Source organism: Lacerta agilis, chromosome 17 (assembly GCF_009819535.1).
Source record: "Lacerta agilis isolate rLacAgi1 chromosome 17, rLacAgi1.pri, whole genome shotgun sequence".
Taxonomy (NCBI): domain Eukaryota; kingdom Metazoa; phylum Chordata; class Lepidosauria; order Squamata; family Lacertidae; genus Lacerta; species Lacerta agilis.
Genome location: NC_046328.1, coordinates 25,184,724 through 25,202,314, shown reverse-complemented (window position 1 = coordinate 25,202,314; position 17,591 = coordinate 25,184,724). Strand labels below are relative to the sequence as shown.

Here is a 17,591-nt window from a genome sequence, read left to right as displayed (position 1 = left end):
AATTTGGGCATTTTAAACTTGGGCATTTTGAGTTTGCCCTCTGGACCATGCAAGTCAACATCTGGTGCGTCAATGTCCAATTTGGGGCCTTTGATGTCAATGTCAGGCCCTTTCAATCCACCTTCGACCTTTGGCAGAGAAACATCCACATCTCCTTTCAGTTTTGGACCCTTCAAATTAAGATCTACATCTGGCATTGATATCTTGGGTGCATGGATATTCAGTTCAGGCATCTTAAACTTGGGGCCTTTAATTTTACCATCTGGACCTTCAATGTCTAACTCAGGGCCTTCAATGTCCACCTTGGGAGCAGATATATCAATGTCTCCCTTTGGGAGATTTACATCCAGTTCAGGGCCTTCTCCCTTGAAGCCAGGCATTCCAAATTTGGGCATTTTAAATTTGGGCATTTTCAGTTTTCCTTCTGGGCCATGCAGGTCAACATCTGGAGCATCAATATCCAGTTTGGGACCTTTGATGTCAATTTCTGGACCCTTCAAATCACCTTCAACTTTTGGTAGGGAAACGTCCACATCTCCTTTCAGTTTGGGGCCTCTGAGGTTGAAATCCACATCAGGCATGGAGATTTTAGGTGCTTTGATGTTCATTTCAGGCATCTTGAATTTAGGGCCTTTCCACTTTCCATCTGGGCCTTCAAGGTCAACATCAGGAACATCTACGTCTAGTTTGGGCCCTTTGATATCAATTTCAGGGCCTTTCAGATCACCTTCCAACTTTGGCACTGAAACATCCACATCCCCCTTCACTTTGGGACCTTTCAAGTTCAAGTCAAAATCTGGCATAGAGATTTTGGGGGTCTTAAAATGCATATCAGGCATCTTAAACTTGGGACCTTTGAGTTTTCCCTCTGGACCTTCAAGCTCAACATCAGGAAGGTCAACATCTAGTTTGGGCCCCTTGATATCAACATCTGGTCCTTTCAGGTCACCTTCCAGCTTTGGAACCGAAACGTCAACATCTCCCTTCAGTTTAGGGCCTTTCAGATTCAAATCAATGTCTGGCATGGAGATTTTGGGCACATTAAAATGCATTTCAGGCATCTTAAACTTGGGGCCTTTCACTTTCCCCTCTGGACCATCTATACTGAAGTCAGGAGCATCAATATCTAATTTGGGACCTTTGATATCAACATCTGGTCCTTTCAGATCCCCCTCTACCGTTGGCAAAGAAACATCAACATCCCCCTTCAGTTTAGGACCCTTCAGGTTCAGGTCAAAGTCTGGCATAGAGATTTTGGGTGCTTTGATGTTCATTTCAGGCATCTTAAATTTGGGCCCTTTGAGTTTTCCTTCGGGGCCTTCAAGCTCAACGTCAGGGATGTCAACATCCAGTTTGGGACCCTTGATGTCAACATTTGGGCCCTTCAAGTCACCCTCCAATTTAGGTAAAGAAACATCAGCATCTCCTTTTATTTTAGGACCCCTCCAGTTCAAATCAATGTCCGGCATGGAGATCTTAGGAACATTAAAATGCATTTCTGGCATCTTAAATTTGGGCCCTTTGAGTTTTCCTTCAGGTCCTTCAATCTCAACATCAGGAATATCTACACCAACTTTAGGACCTTTGATGTTGACATCAGGGCCTTTCAGATCACCTTCCAACTTTGGCACTGAAACATCCACATCCCCCTTCACTTTGGGTCCTTTCAAACCCAGGTCGAAATCTGGCATGGAGATTTTAGGAGCTTTGATATGCATTTCAGGCATTTTGAATTTGGGGCCCTTTAACTTCCCTTCAGGTCCTTCTAGGTCAACATCAGGAAGGTCAACGTCCAATTTGGGCCCTTTGAGATCCACCTCTGGGCCTTTCAAGTCACCTTCCAACTTTGGCACAGACACATCCAAATCACCTTTTACTTTGGGACCCCTTAGGTTCAAATCAATGTCAGGCATTGAGATCTTAGGTGCCTTAATGTGCATTTCTGGCATCTTGAATTTTGGGCCTTTCCACTTCCCATCTGGACCTTCGAGTTCAACATCAGGAACATCTACGTCTAGTTTGGGTCCTTTGATATCAATTTCAGGACCCTTCAGATCACCTTCCAACTTTGGCACTGAAACATCCACATCCCCCTTCACTTTGGGACCTTTCAAGTTCAAGTCAAAATCTGGCATGGAGATTTTGGGGGTCTTAAAATGCATATCAGGCATCTTAAACCTGGGACCTTTGAGTTTTCCTTCGGGACCTTCAAGCTCAACATCAGGGAGGTCAACATCTAGTTTAGGCCCCTTGATATCAACATCTGGGCCTTTCAGGTCACCTTCCAGCTTTGGAACCGAAACGTCAACATCTCCCTTCAGTTTAGGGCCTTTCAAATTGAAATCAACGTCTGGCATGGAAATTTTGGGTGATTTGAAGTGCATGTCAGGCATCTTAAATCTGGGCCCTTTCACTTTTCCTTCTGGGCCTTCAATGTCCAGGCTCGGTGCATCAATGTCAACTTTTGGAACAGAAACATCAATGTCTGCTTTAGGGAGGCTTACATCCACATCTGGACCTTCTCCTTTGAAGCCTGACATTCCAAATTTGGGCATTTTGAATTTGGGCATCTTCAATTTGCCTTCAGGTCCATGGAGATCAACATCAGGCACATCAATGTCCAATTTGGGTCCTCTGATATCAAATTCTGGGCCTTTCAAGTCTCCTTCAAGTTTGGGGACTGAAACATCCACATCACCCTTGACTTTGGGACCTTTCAGATTCAAATCAACATCTGGCATGGAGATTTTTGGAGCCTTGATGTGCATTTCGGGCATCTTAAACTTCGGACTCTTCCATTTTCCTTCAGGGCCTTCAATGTCAACATCAGGAGCACCTATGTCTAACTTAGGACCCTTAATGTTGAAGTCTGGGCCTTTCAAGTCACCTTCCAGCTTTGGAACTGTAACATCATAATCTCCCTTCAGTTTAGGGCCTTTCAAATTGAAATCAACGTCTGGCATGGAAATTTTGGGTGATTTGAAGTGCATGTCAGGCATCTTAAATCTGGGCCCTTTCACTTTTCCTTCTGGTCCTTCAATGTCCAAGCTTGGAGCATCAATGTCAACTTTTGGAACAGAAACATCAATGTCTGCTTTGGGGAGGTTCACGTCAACATCTGGGCCTTCCCCTTTGAAGCCTGGCATTCCAAATTTGGGCATTTTGAATTTGGGCATCTTCAGTTTTCCCTCTGGCCCATGGAGATCAACATCTGGCACGTCAATATCCAATTTGGTTCCTCTGATATCAAATTCTGGGCCTTTCAAGTCTCCTTCAAGTTTGGGGGCTGAAACATCCACATCACCCTTGATTTTGGGACCTTTCAGATTCAAATCAACATCTGGCATGGAGATTTTTGGAGCCTTGATATGCATTTCGGGCATCTTAAACTTCGGACTCTTCCATTTTCCTTCGGGGCCTTCAATGTCAATATCTGGAGCTTCAATATCCACTTTGGGGCCCTTGATATCCATTTGAGGTCCTTTCAAATTGCCTTCAATATTTGGGACAGTTACATCCATCTCCCCTCTCGCTCTGGGGCCTTTAAGGTTCAAGTCTACATCAGGCATGGAGATCTTAGGTGCTTTGATATTCAGTTTTGGCATCTTAAATTTTGAACCCTTCAGCTTCCCTTCTGGGCCTTCAATATCAAATTCTGGAGCTTCCACATCTAACTTCGGGCCTTCAATGTTGACCTCTCCCTTTGGAAAGCTCACATCCACATCAGGGCCTTCCAGTTTAGGCGTCGAGATGCTAAAATGCGGCATCTTCAATTTTGGCATTTTCAGTTTCCCCTCACTGTGGAGATCCATATCTGGGCCAGTTAGGTCTACTGTGGGACCCTTGATGTCAACGTTGGGGCCCTTCAGTTCTCCTTCTAATTTTGGGGTGGAAACATCAATGTCTCCTTTTAGCTTGGGTCCTTTCAAGTTTAAGTCAATATCCGGCATGGAGATTTTTGGTGTCTTGAAATGCATTTCAGGCATTTTGAACTTGGGACCTTTCAGTTTTCCCTCTGGACCTTCAATGTCTATGCTCGGCATATCAGCATTCAATTTGGGTCCTGAAACATCAATGTCTGCTTTGGGGAGGCTCAAGTCAACATCAGGGCCTTCCCCTTTGAAGCCAGGCATCCCAAACTTGGGCAGCTTCATCTTCGGCATCTTAATTTTAGCATCTGGGCCTTCAAGGTCAATATCTGGGAGATCCGCATCAAGTTTGGGGCCCTGGATATCAATGCTGGGTCCTTTCATATCACCCTCAATCTTTGGGACAGTCACATCCATTTCACCCTTCATTTTGGGGGCCTTGAGATTCAAGTCAACATCTGGCATGGAGATTTTAGGAGATTTAATATTGAGTTTTGGCATCTTGAATCTGGAACCTTTGATTTTTCCTTCAGGACCCTCCAGTTCCACATCTGGGACATCAACATCCAAATTAGGACCCTCAATGTTGACCTTGGGTCCCTTCAGGTCACCTTCTATCTTTGGCCCAGAGATATCCACATCTCCCTTCACTTTTGGCCCTTTCAGGTTGAAATCTACATCTGGCATTGATATCTTGGGTGCATGGATATTCAGTTCAGGCATCTTAAACTTGGGCCCTTTCAGTTTTCCTTCTGGGCCTTCAATGTCCAAGCCTGGTGCTTCAATGTCTACTTTGGGAGCAGAAAGGTCAACGTCTGCTTTTGGAAGACTTACATCCACCTCTGGACCTTCTGCTTTGAAGCTAGGCATTCCAAATTTGGGCATTTTGAATTTGGGCATTTTCAGTTTTCCTTCTGGGCCATGGAGGTCGACATCTGGAGCATCAATATCCAGTTTGGGACCTTTGATGTCAATTTCTGGACCCTTCAAATCACCTTCAACCTTTGGTAGGGAAACATCCACATCTCCTTTCAGTTTGGGGCCTCTGAGATTGAAATCCACATCTGGCATTGATATCTTGGGTGCTTTGATGTTCATCTCTGGCATCTTAAATTTGGGGCCTTTAATTTTGCCTTCGGGTCCTTCAATGTCCAGTCCAGGAGCTTCAACGTCTACGTTGGGACCTGAAATACTAATGTCACCCTTTGGAAGACTGACATCCACGCCAGGGCTTTCCCCTTTGAAACTTGGCATTCCAAATTTGGGCATTTTCATTTTGGGCATCTTCAATTTTCCTTCAGGACCATGAATGTCAACGTCGGGCACATCAATGTCCACTTGGGGCCCCTTGATATCAATCGCAGGACCTTTCAAGCCACCTTCTAATTTCGGCACAGAAACGTCAAAGTCCCCTTTCACTTTAGGCCCTTTCAAGTTCAAGTCAATGTCCGGCATGGAGATCTTAGGGGTTTTAACATGCATTTCAGGCATCTTGAATTTGGGACCTTTTATTCTGCCTTCTGGTCCTTCAATGTCTAATCCAGGAGCTTCAATGTCCACCTTTGGAGCTGAAACATCGATGCTTCCCTTTGGAAGACTGACATCCACATCAGGCACTTCACCTTTCACGCCAAACTTGGGCAATTTCATTTTCGGCATTTTGAGTTCAGGTCCATGAAGTTCAACATCTGGTGTTCCAATGTCCAATTTGGGGCCTTTGATGTCCACAGCTGGGCCCTTTAATGCTCCTTCTACTTTTGGGATGGAAACGTCAACACCTCCCTTGACTCTGGGGCCTTTCAAGTTCAAGTCAATGTCTGGCATGGATATTTGAGGGGTCTTAACATGCATTTCAGGCATCTTCACATGAGGACCCTTCAGTTGTCCTCCAGGACCTTTGATGTTGAATGTGGGAGCTTCAATGTCTACATTTGGAGCTGAAACATCGATGCTTCCCTTTGGAAGACTGACATCCACATCAGGCATTTCACCTTTCACGCCAAACTTGGGCAATTTCATCTTCGGCATTTTAAGTTCAGGTCCATGAAGTTCGACATCTGGTGTTCCAATGTCCAATTTGGGGCCTTTGATGTCCACAGCTGGGCCCTTTAATGCTCCTTCTACTTTTGGGATGGAAACGTCAACACCTCCCTTGACTTTGGGGCCTTTCACATTCAGGTCAATGTCTGGCATGGATATTTGAGGGGTCTTAACATGCATTTCTGGCATCTTCACATGAGGACCCTTCAGTTGTCCTCCAGGACCTTTGATGTTGAAGGTGGGAGCTTCAATGTCTACATTTGGAGCTGAAACATCGATGCTTCCCTTTGGAAGACTGACATCCACATCAGGCATTTCACCTTTCACGCCAAACTTGGGCAATTTCATCTTCGGCATTTTAAGTTCAGGTCCATGAAGTTCGACATCTGGTGTTCCAATGTCCAATTTGGGGCCTTTGATGTCCACAGCTGGGCCCTTTAATTCTCCTTCTACTTTTGGGATGGAAACGTCAACACCTCCCTTGACTTTGGGGCCTTTCACATTCAGGTCAATGTCTGGCATGGATATTTGAGGGGTCTTTACATGCATTTCTGGCATCTTCACATGAGGACCCTTCAGTTGTGCTCCAGGACCTTTGATGTTGAAGGTGGGAGCTTCAATGTCTACATTTGGAGCTGAAACATCGATGCTTCCCTTTGGAAGACTGACATCCACATCAGGCACTTCACCTTTCACGCCAAACTTGGGCAATTTCATTTTCGGCATTTTGAGTTCAGGTCCATGAAGTTCAACATCTGGTGTTCCAATGTCCAATTTGGGGCCTTTGATATCAACAACTGGGCCCTTTAATTCTCCTTCTACTTTTGCGATGGAAACGTCGATACCTCCCTTGACTTTGGAGCCTTTCAAGTTCAAGTCAATGTCTGGCATGGATATTTGAGGGGTCTTAACATGCATTTCTGGCATCTTGACATGGGGACCTTTCAGTTGTCCTCCAGGACCTTTGATGTTGAAGGTGGGAGCTTCAATGTCTACATTTGGAGCTGAAACATCGATACTTCCCTTTGGAAGACTGACATCCACATCAGGGGCTTCTCCTTTTACACCAAACTTAGGTAATTTCATTTTTGGCATTTTGAGTTCAGGTCCATGAAGTTCGACATCTGGTGTTCCAATGTCCAATTTGGGGCCCTTGATATCAACTGCTGGGCCCTTTAATTCTCCTTCCACTTTTGGAATGGAAACATCGACACCTCCCTTGACTTTGGGGCCTTTCAAGTTCAAGTCAATGTCTGGTATGGATATTTGAGGTGCCTTAACATGCATTTCAGGCATCTTGACATGAGGACCCTTCAGTTGTCCTCCAGGGCCTTTGATGTCCACTTTGGGGCCTTTGAGATCCATCTGGGGCCCCTTGAGGCTGCCTTCTATCTTTGGCACAGAAACAGCCACATCACCCTTTAGGTTTGGCCCTTTGACATTCAAGTCCACATCTGGCACAGCGACTTTTACTGGTGATGTTTGCATGGACGGCATTGAGACTTTTGGACCTTTTAGGTCAACTTTGGGAGTTTCAATATCTAGTTTGTGACCCTTAATATTCATTCCAGGCCCTTTTAAATGGCCTTCCACCCTTGGCCCTGAAATGTCCATGGCGCCTTTCCCTTTAGGGCCTCTGAGATTCAAGTCAACATCTGACATAGAGATCTGGGGTGTATGACCAACTATTTCAGGCTTGCCAAATCTGGGTCCTTTCACGTTTGTTTCAAGGGTCACTTCGGGAGCTTGCAAATCCACTTTAGGTCCTGAGATGTTAAGTCCCCCTTTTGGAACAGTCACAGTCACTGCAGGATCTGGTGCAGAAAATTTAGGAAGTTTCATGTGGGGTATTTTCAGTTTTCCTTCGCCCCCTTCAAGACTGACATCTGGAGCCCCAAGATCCACCACAGGACCTTTGATAGCCACCTTGGGGCCTTCCAATGTTGGAGAGGTGGTCTTCAGGCCACCCTTCAAGTCCACACCTTTCAGGCCCACGTCCACCTGTGGTTGTGAGATTCCAGGTTCTCCCATGGCCCATTTGGAGCCTTTCAAGGACACTTCTGGGCCTTTTATTGACACTGATGGAGCCACTGCATCAAGCTGAGGAACCTCAACATCAGAAACTGAGGAGGATATACCAAATTTGGGCATTTTCATTGCAGGAAACGCCATCTTTCCTGTGCTTCCAATGTTGATATCTGGAGATTTGATGTTGCCTCCGACGCTGGCACTGGGGATGTCCACTTTTGGACCTTTCAGTTCACCTTGAATTTGGGGTCCTGAAATACCAACTGAAGGACCCTTGAGGTGGGGCAATGATAAATCAGCTTGCAGCCCTCCCACATCACCTTGGATTTTACCCCTACCTCCTTTCCCATTCACTTCAGGCGTTGTAACATGGAAACCAGCTTCCTGGCCTCCTGGTATAAAGTTAGTCTGGGTTCTCATATCTACACCTGTGACATGAGGCCCAAATATTCGAATATCAGTTTTCCCAACCTTAGGCTGTTCCATGTGGATACCAGGAACACCAAACTCCAACCTCTGAGAGGGCGACTCAATAGTTGGTCCGGTATACGTAATGTCAGGTCTTCCTCTCACCCCAGCGTGGGAGTCTGTTATCTGGGTAGTTGTTCTCCCCGACAAGTCAACGTGTGGAATCTTGATGACAGTTTTCCCAGGTTCTGTTTCAATCTCGGCTTTGGAAACGTGGGTGAGTTCATGTTTCGGAATCTTGATTTTAAACTCTGGGCTGCTGATGTCAATCTCTTTGGCACCCTCATGACCTGTGACGTCGACAGTGTAAGCAGTAACTCTCTTGGTGACTGTGATGGTTCTGCTTTGGGTTCCTGTGTGCTCGACTTCCAAGCCATCTTCCGATTTAAGGCGAGGCTTGATTTTTGTGGTGTAAATCCGTTTGTACTCTTCGTCGTCTCCGCTCTGGAACAGAGAAGAAAGAGTTGTTACTGCCAAGCGTAGTCTAAACATAAAATGCTGATATCTACACCTATCAGTCTATCACATCAAAATCCACAAGTGCAGTATGGACTGATGCACATACAGAAAGTGGACGTCGCTTGTGGACAGTTGAAGCGGCCTTACTTCTCCGCAGGGCTTTTTTTTTTTTTTTTTTACCAAATTAAAACTTAAAATTCCTGCACATAGAAAGTAGAAGATACCTGCACATAAAATCAACAACAGCATTGTAGCCTTTCCTTTCTCCTTGATAATTTGTTTTCTACATGCAGGGAATTTTGTAGTGCCAATCAGTAACATAAGGCCTCACCCACAAAACTTGAATTGATACAGCCCAGACATGGGCCTCTGAAAGAATTTTGTTCCGCTTCAAATAACTAGTGCAAGGATATTCATTTCGTTTCACTTTTAATTTTTATACTGCTTTTTTTCTATTACCATACACAAGGCTGTTTATAAGCTGAAGAAACAACAAAATAGACAGCAAAGATCACACACCTAATAACAATCTGATCCAATACCCAAAAAAAGTCATAATAAAAAAACATTAACTTTAAAATAAACAACCAGTGGCCCTCCGGGGGCAGTTGAACTACAACTCCCATCGTCCCTGATGATACTGGCTGGAACTGTTCAGGGTCTAACAAGTTACCTGTCCCTGAACTCACCTTTTGGTACCTGCCCTCAACTCCTTAACTGATTGCATTTGTAAATTTGATAACTGTCTTCCTCTGGTGTCCTGGAATATCCAAGCCACCACAGGTGTATGGAAAGAGCCAGGTCCCAAGTTCCCCCAGGCCCACCCTGAGATTCTTCCTCCATCAGCCACAGAAGGGGGGTCCTCTCCATGACGATGGTCACTCACCAAAACAACCTCTGGACTCCTTGAGGCAAAGACGTCATGGGACCAAGACTGTCCTGGCAATGGAGACCGGTCACCTTTCCTCTGCAGCCGAAGGCCGACAGTGTGGTGGCCCACGTTCTTCAGGAGCTCTGTGACTTCCCCGGACTGCAGGTTGTCGAAGTAGATTGTGGCACTCACGATCTGATCCCCTGAGGGGGGTGGGGTGGGGATTAAGAACATTAAGAAAAAGCCCTTCATCCACACTGGCTAACCAGAGCCTCTGGGAAACCCGCACCATAGGGCAGGAGCTGTTGTTTGCACCCCAGCAGCTGGTGTACAGAGATAGACTGCCCCTAAACTTGGAGGCTCCCGTTAGCTGTCATGGCTAGCAGAAGTTGATTAACCTATTGTCCTCCATGAATTTATAGAAAAGCCAGCCCTTTTAAAGAAGACATTTGAACTAGTCCATGATGAAGTGTGTGAAGAGCTGCTTCATTTTTTTGAATTATTATTTTTGTCTCTCCTAAAGCTAACACATCTGGTATTAAGAGAGCCCAGCTAAGTGCAAAATGTCCTGAGGGGATAGCTTGCCGACATGGGCTGAGCAAAGTTCTGCAGCCCTTACCCCTCTGTTTTTAATTTATTTTTTCCCATTTCTATCACACTCTCAAAAAATAATGCATTAGGCCAGTCCATTGTCACAGGTCCCACCTGCACGACACTTTTAAAGCAGCATCATACCACTTTAGAACAGTCAAGGAATCCTGGGAACTGCAGTATGTTATGGGTGCCAAGAGTTGTTGGGAGACCCCATTCCCCTCACAGACCTACAACTCCCAGAGGTTTCTGGGAAGAGGGGTTGACTGCTAAACCACTCTGGGAACTGCAGCTCTGGGGTGGGGAAATAGGGGGGGGGGCTGTGGGTTAAACCACAGAGCCTAGGACTTGCCAATCAGAAGGTTGGCGGTTCGAATCCCCGCAATGGGATGAGCTCCCGTTGCTCGGTCCCTGTTCCTGCCAACCTACCAGTTCAAAAACACGTCAAAGTGCAAGTAGATAAATAGGTACCACTCCGGTGGGAAGGTAAACGGCATTTCTGTGCGCTGCTCTGGTTCGCCAGAAGCGGCTTAGTCATGCTGGCCACATGACCTGGAAGCTGTACGCCGGCTCCCTCGGCCAATAAAGCAAGATGAGCACCACAGAGTCGTCCGTGACTGGACCTAATGGTCAGGGGTTCCTTTACCTTTTCAAACACCCTTCAGCACCATTAACAGACTGCAGTCCCCAGGATTCTCTGCAGGAAGCCACGACTGTTTAAAGTAGTATCGTAGTGCTTTAAAAATGGTGCGGATATGGCGTACGTGACTCTTCAAGATGTCATGGGGGACTCTTTGTGACCATAAAGAGGATGCCCTCTGGTGGCTTTAAAAGCTGATGATGAACAGGGAGGAGGTGGCTTCTTGCTGTCCAGCCACTCTGCCCCCGCCCAGACCACCCCCCACAAACCACCTCACTGACCTTCTTTCACAATGCCTGCTTTGGCAGCGGGTGAGTCCTGTTGAACCTGTTTCACGAAAACGCCTTCGTTCGTCTGGTCGATGGTAAGTCCGCGAGAGCCAATGCCTTCCCAGTCGGGGAGCAGAATCTCCCGGGTCTCTTCCTCCTCCTTCTCCATCTTAAGGAAGTAAGTAAGTAAGTGTGTAAATAGGAAGCCGTGGGGAACTCAAGAGGCTGTGCGTAAAAAGGAGAACTCCTGCTCAAATTCTGCACCTCAAAAGGTTGAAGTGTGCTACAAGCTTAGTCTATTTCAGAAAATGCATTTTGCTCTATTATATTTTCATCCCAATCTTGCTCCAAGGGCGGTTATATAAGGACATAAGATGATCCTGCAGGATCAGGCAGAAGGTGGTTTCATCAAGCCCACAATCCTGTTCTCACAGTGGCCGACCAGAGGTTTGTGGGAAACCCGTTAGCAGGATCCGAGCACAAGAGTCCTATCCCCTCCTGTGGTTTCCAGCAACTGGTATTCAGAAGCACTGGTGCCTCCAAATGTTTAGTTACGAGATGCCAATATCCACACAACAGCCTGGTGAGGTTGGTTACGTCGATGGCCGTTTGACCCAAGATGACCCACCAAGTTGCTGGGCTGAATTGCTGTGTTCCAAATCCAATGCTCTACCCTGTGCTGCACATAGCTCCTCTCCAGGACTAGGAGATCTGGATAAATACGGCACAGTAGTACCACTGCTTTACTCATAAAGAATAGACTGAATCACCTTTCTAGGACTTTGGTCCAGGCCGGAACCGCCCCAGGAATTCCCTTCTCGTCACTTGCCAATCCTTTGGTAACGTTTCTTCCAACTTCCCAACCTAGAAGAGAAAACAAAACAAAGCCTTGTTGGTGTCCGGGGGTCATGTTTGCACCTGGTGAATCCACGTCGAGTGCAGGGGATGGGGAATCTGAATTCTGTTGGGAAAAGAACTGGGGTCCCTGAAAATATCAGCTACCCTCCCCCTCACACACCTTTAAGGAAGTCCCCATTTCAGGGATGGGGAACCTGTGACCCTCCTGGACATTATGAGACCACAACTCCCAGCATCACTGCCATCCCTAGTGGCGGGTGCAAACTGGAGTCACGAGGCAACTGCAAAGCCGCAGGTTCCCTCACCCCTGCTCTGTTTGCAAAAGCAGGTTCCAAAGAATGTCAGCAATGCCTTCCGAAGTTTATAGGATGGTGAAAGTAGGTTTGTTGAGAGGAAGAATCAGAACTATTTTCAAAAGCTAGCGAGGAATGCTGCTTTTGCGTTCCACTTGGCAAAATTGTTCTCTGTGGCGTACACATTTCTACACCAACTGCTGCCCGTCACAGAAAGATGTCCTTTTAATTGCCAAATAAAACATACTAGGAAGGGTATACGGAGAGTATTCGGAGCAGTTGATGTTTATACCCACTTAAGAACTGCCTTGCTCAATCTGGCTGGTTCAGTAATCTGTGTCCAGAAAGTGGCCATCTAGGAGTCCCTGCCACCTGACATTCAGAAATACTACCTCCTAAACATGGAGGGTCCATTTATGTATCACTCCCTCTGCCTGTGATGTTCAGGCTTATGTAGGCAAAATAGCATCACACCAGCAGGCTCGGGGGAAACCTGCAGAATTCTTTAGGGATGGAAACCCCCAAGCAGGGCAAAACCTCAAAACCAGCTCAATAAGAGCATGCATAAAATTACCAAGGCAGTTTACAACAAAATATGTGAGTACACTACAACATAAAGTGCCATAAAAGCAATGCAAAATAATCATTAAGATGATTATATAATCAGTGGAGGGGGAATATTTTAAGGTACTCCCTCTGCATCATTCAATGTTATCTCTATATTTCCCCACAAACACTCCGGTCATTCCCCCCCCCCCCGAACTAAAAATCCAACCCCTTGATCCATTTGCTGCCCGTTACTCATTCCTTTCTAAAATTATAACCAGAACTAAGACATTTCACTGTCTCAAGTAGCTTGCAAATGGCGTCACACACACAACCCCGTTTTAGAAGTCTTGCTGCAACCCTTGGACACTAATTCCTGCTTTTCACCTATTTCCCTGCCTCCCTTTGTGTTGCCGCCTGAGGCACCTTGATTCACCCTGGGGCAATGGCATGGCAGGGCTGGTGCTGACTGTAATAAGAACCTAAGAACAACCAATGTCCTGCCTTAATCCAGCATCCTGCCTCTCGCAGGGGCCGCCCACCCTGCAAACAGGACCCGAGCGCAACAGCACTCTCCCCTCCTGCAGTTCCCAGCAGGTGGCATTTGGAAGCATTCATGGAGGCAGAGCACAGTCGCCATGCTCTGAGATGGGGCACAAGAACACTGACCTGTTTCAGAGCCAGCAATACCACATTGCTTAAGCACGCATCAAAGGCTGTATTGGAAAGGGAAGAGAGACAACTGCTCCCTTCCTTTACCCCCTTCCTTCCCTCTTCTCCTTGGGCAGCACTTCTTCCTTGTGAGCCTGTGCACACTCCTGCCCCGGCTGAGCATGCTACATGCCAGCCACAGCCCCTCCCAAAGCCTGAGCATGCAAGGCATGGTACATATGCCGGCAGGAATGCGAAGCCTGTGTTCTCCCTACCCCTGGACTCTAAAAGGAGGAACCTCCCAGGGCACAAGCCGCATTGCAAACGCAAGGAAGCAGTGAGAAACATCGAAACCTGCAGAAGGCAAGGAGTTAACAGGCAAGCAGGTATAGCTCAGCAGCAGAGAACATGGCTTGCCTGCAGAAGGTCCCGGGTTCAATCCTTCCTCAAAAGGACCAGGTGGCAGATGGTGGAAACATTCTCCTCTGCCAGAGACCCTGGAGATACTGGGCTCAACAGTAGATCAAAGTGGGGCTTCCACAGTCAGGAACAGTCTAGCTCCGAGTGCCAGAAGCTGCCAGATCAGATGAAGGGTTCGTTGAGGTTTTTTTTTTTTTTTTTGTAGCCCTGATTTCTGTACGCTGTCAAAATCCTAAAACGTATTTTGTTTTTATCCTTCATTTGTTGCAATTTGCTTACTCTAGTACAATCACTTTTCTGAATGGTTCATTAATATATGCTGCTGCCTTATAGAATGAGCCTGTAGGGTTTCAGGCAGGGAAAGGTCTTGCCCATCTCCAGCTACCTGAAATCTTTTTGGTGGGGGTGCGGACACTGGGGACTTCTGCATGCTGAGCTCTCATGCTGCAGACTCTCCCTTGAAGCATAGGAGGCTGCCTTATTACAAATCTGTGTCTTTGTCCATCTGGCCCAGCTCTGACTGGCAGCCACTCTGAAAGAGAGATCTCAGGCAGAGACGAGTCCTTCACACCACCAGCTACCAGGGATTTGAACCTGGGGCTTTGTCCATGAAAAGCATGAGCTACAGTCCCTCCTTGCGCAGGTAGACTTCCCCTTGCTGGAATTGGGCCTTCATTTAAAAGGTGCAATACCATTTATCAGCAGAATGGAGAGGACTTGTTATGAAAGAGGAGGAGAAGGAAGGACAGAGCACAACAGGACATGTTGCAGAAGTGTTTTTAAAGGGTGCAGCCAGGGGGCGGCCATGCCTTCACGATCGATGCTTTGCAATGCTCTGGCTCCCGTACCCAATCCCAGCTCAAACGCCCCACCTTCCACGCAGACGACCGTGCCAACTTTCAGCGAAGCAACAAGAGGGGAGAAGTTTTCCACTTCCAAACAGCTACAGACATGCATGCTCAGGTCATGCATGAAACCTGATCAGCCCAGACAGGAGGAGGGGAGGCTGCAGAAGAGGCTCCCACTGACATCAGCTCCTGGCCCCAACTGGAGAGTCTTCGCAAGCCAGCATCTGAACTGGGAACAGGACACCAGCACCCACCCACCCCTCACAAGATGGCAAATGACATATCCAGGCTTGTTTCCTTGATCTCTGTGGTCTTGTGGACTCCACCAGCCCCCAGTTACAGAAAGGAAAACAAGGGCGATCTTAATGAGCTCATTGCACACTTCTCACAACAACCATCACTGGCCAAGTGCGCCCACACACAGGCTGAAGAACAAGTGTGGTGTATTGGGAGATCAGGGCTCAAATCCACACACACACACACACACACACACACACACACACACACACACACACACCGGCCATGAAGATCACCAAGTGGCCAGACACCTAACATACCTCACAGGGTTGTTGTGGAGAGAAATCGGGGAGGGACAGAAACATCTATGCCCCCATGAGCTCCTTGGAGGAAAAGCTGGTATATGAATGCAATCAGTCAATAACTAAAAGAGGGAATCTGTTTGCAATATCTGGAAATGTCTCTGAAGCCAGAAGGTTAGAAGAACTCAACAGACACCCAGTAGACACTGTCTATGCTCTGCCCTTAATGTTCCCCCCACCACCAGCAGCCTATGTTTGGTCTTTATCGTACACCATCCCTTCCTCCCACAAAACGTAGGGAATTCTGTAAAAGCACAGACACTGCAATCAAGTTGTGGAAATGGGCTGTCCGTGGTTGGTCAGACACCAAGCTTGCTTGGTTTCCCAAGTACACACAGCTCTTTCCTCTTTGCCTTTTATGGGCTGGGTTCCTCCAGAAGGAAAAGTTTTTTTTTTTTTTTAAATCCATATCCCATTACAAGATATTTTTTTTAAGGCAATCAACCGTGCTTGGGGGCGGGGGATATTAAATTATGGACAATGGGTCACGGTAACCTGCATCACAATTTAATCCAAGAATCAATGCTATTTCATAGCTGTTTATGTCTTTTGCAACACCACTGATAGATAAGATAGGATGTCTTTATGTATTTATCTACTGACTTCAATGCAGTGATGATCTACAGCAGTCAATGTTGCCCTCCAGATTTTTGGGACTGCAGCTCCCCATAATCCCAGCCAGCATGGCCAAAAAAAAAAAATCTGAAAGGGCATCAGGTTGTTGAAGGCTGATCTTCAGCGACTGCAACCTCTGAAGTCAGGCAAGATGGAGGAGGAAACGCCGCAGGATTCCAGACTACAGAAGCCAGCCGGAGGTGGGGCAGATCTGCTACTTAAGATATTTCACCTCCATCTCTAAAGGCATTAGGGGATGGTCATGTCTTCAGGAATGCACTTTGCTGGTGCGCCTTCCAGATCCGGAAATTCCCAAATAATTACGATGACCCCAGAAGTGCTGTTTTTCTAGAAACGTTCCAGCTGCAGACCAAGGAAAGCAGACTTGCCAAAAAAAAATCCCCACCCCACATGTCAGGGATGGAAATATCATCCCACAAGCACACTTCTCTGCCTTTGGTTTTCCAAGCCCTAAACAGTTTTGGGAGCAGGTTATCCAAAGGACAGCCCGCGCACGTGATATGACCCTGCCCAAAGTCTCTCTAAGACCATCTTTGGAGGCCCCAAAGATAAGAGAGGTCAGGCTGACTGGGCCCTGTCAGTGACAGCCTCATATTTCTGGAATATGCTTCCTCATGAGGTTCATAGCGCACCTTCACTGGAGAGTTTTAAAAGAGCTCTTGAGACAAGATTTCCTTCTGCTTTTTTTTTAACTACCATGTTTTAAACATGTTTTGCTGCCTGTTTTTAAAAGGGCATGAAGCAGATTTTAAACTGTTGGCTGTATATGTTTCTAAGACCCGCTTTTGCCTTGCAAGGGCACTTTCCCTGAAAGGCAAGGCAGGGGTTATTTAACAAGTGCTTTCCCCCAGTGTCAGGATCTGTAATCTTGCAATTTAACCCTGTCCACAATGAAGTGTTACAGGTAGGTAGCCGTGTTGGCCTGCCGTAGTCGAAACAAAATTTTAAAAAATTTAAAAATTCCTTCCAGTAGCACCTTAAGAGACCAATTTAAGTTGGTTATTGGTATGAGCTTTCGTACACTTCTAGAGAGGCTCACCTGCTCTGACACCTTAGCAAAGGAATGGACTTGCTAGCTTTTTCTACTTTATGAGGTGGACTTCCTCCCTCTGAATTCAAAGTGTTGACTACCAATTTCCTTTCAATGTGTCAAGTGACACACATTACTGCCTTCTGAATGAAGCATGTTAAAAAAAAACCCGGTATTTTTCAGAACACACACACATTACTGCCTTCTGAATGAAGCATGTTAAAAAAACAGGTATTTTTCAGAACACACAATAATCTTTGACCGTCTAAGAAATCCTTCTGGCTGGTGGAAATAGAAAGGGGGGGTAGAAAGGGGGGGATAGCTGAGTGAATCAGCCCCAAATGGATTTATCCCAAGCTTTCTTAGGGGACATTCTGCTCGATCAAACACCGGAAAAACACAAGCGTGGTATCGCTAATTGTAACTTCTGAAGAAGTGAAAAGGCAAACCAAAACGTCAGGAATGGAGAAGTAAT

The 17,591-nt window shown here is 46.5% G+C and overlaps 1 protein-coding gene across 1 annotated transcript in view; it reads right to left on the bottom strand.

Annotated features, from left to right (window-relative positions):
- Positions 1-17,591, bottom strand: part of AHNAK (AHNAK nucleoprotein) — a 55,628-nt gene that overhangs the window by 8,644 nt on the left and 29,393 nt on the right. Inside the window, exons 2-5 of the mRNA XM_033174864.1 lie at positions 12,006-12,099; positions 11,248-11,404; positions 9,751-9,938; positions 47-8,849 (exon numbers count right to left, since the gene is read on the bottom strand). Coding sequence (XP_033030755.1) covers positions 47-8,849; positions 9,751-9,938; positions 11,248-11,404 — 9,148 coding nt within the window. The 5' untranslated portion in view covers positions 12,006-12,099. The remainder of the gene's footprint in view (positions 1-46; positions 8,850-9,750; positions 9,939-11,247; positions 11,405-12,005; positions 12,100-17,591) is intronic.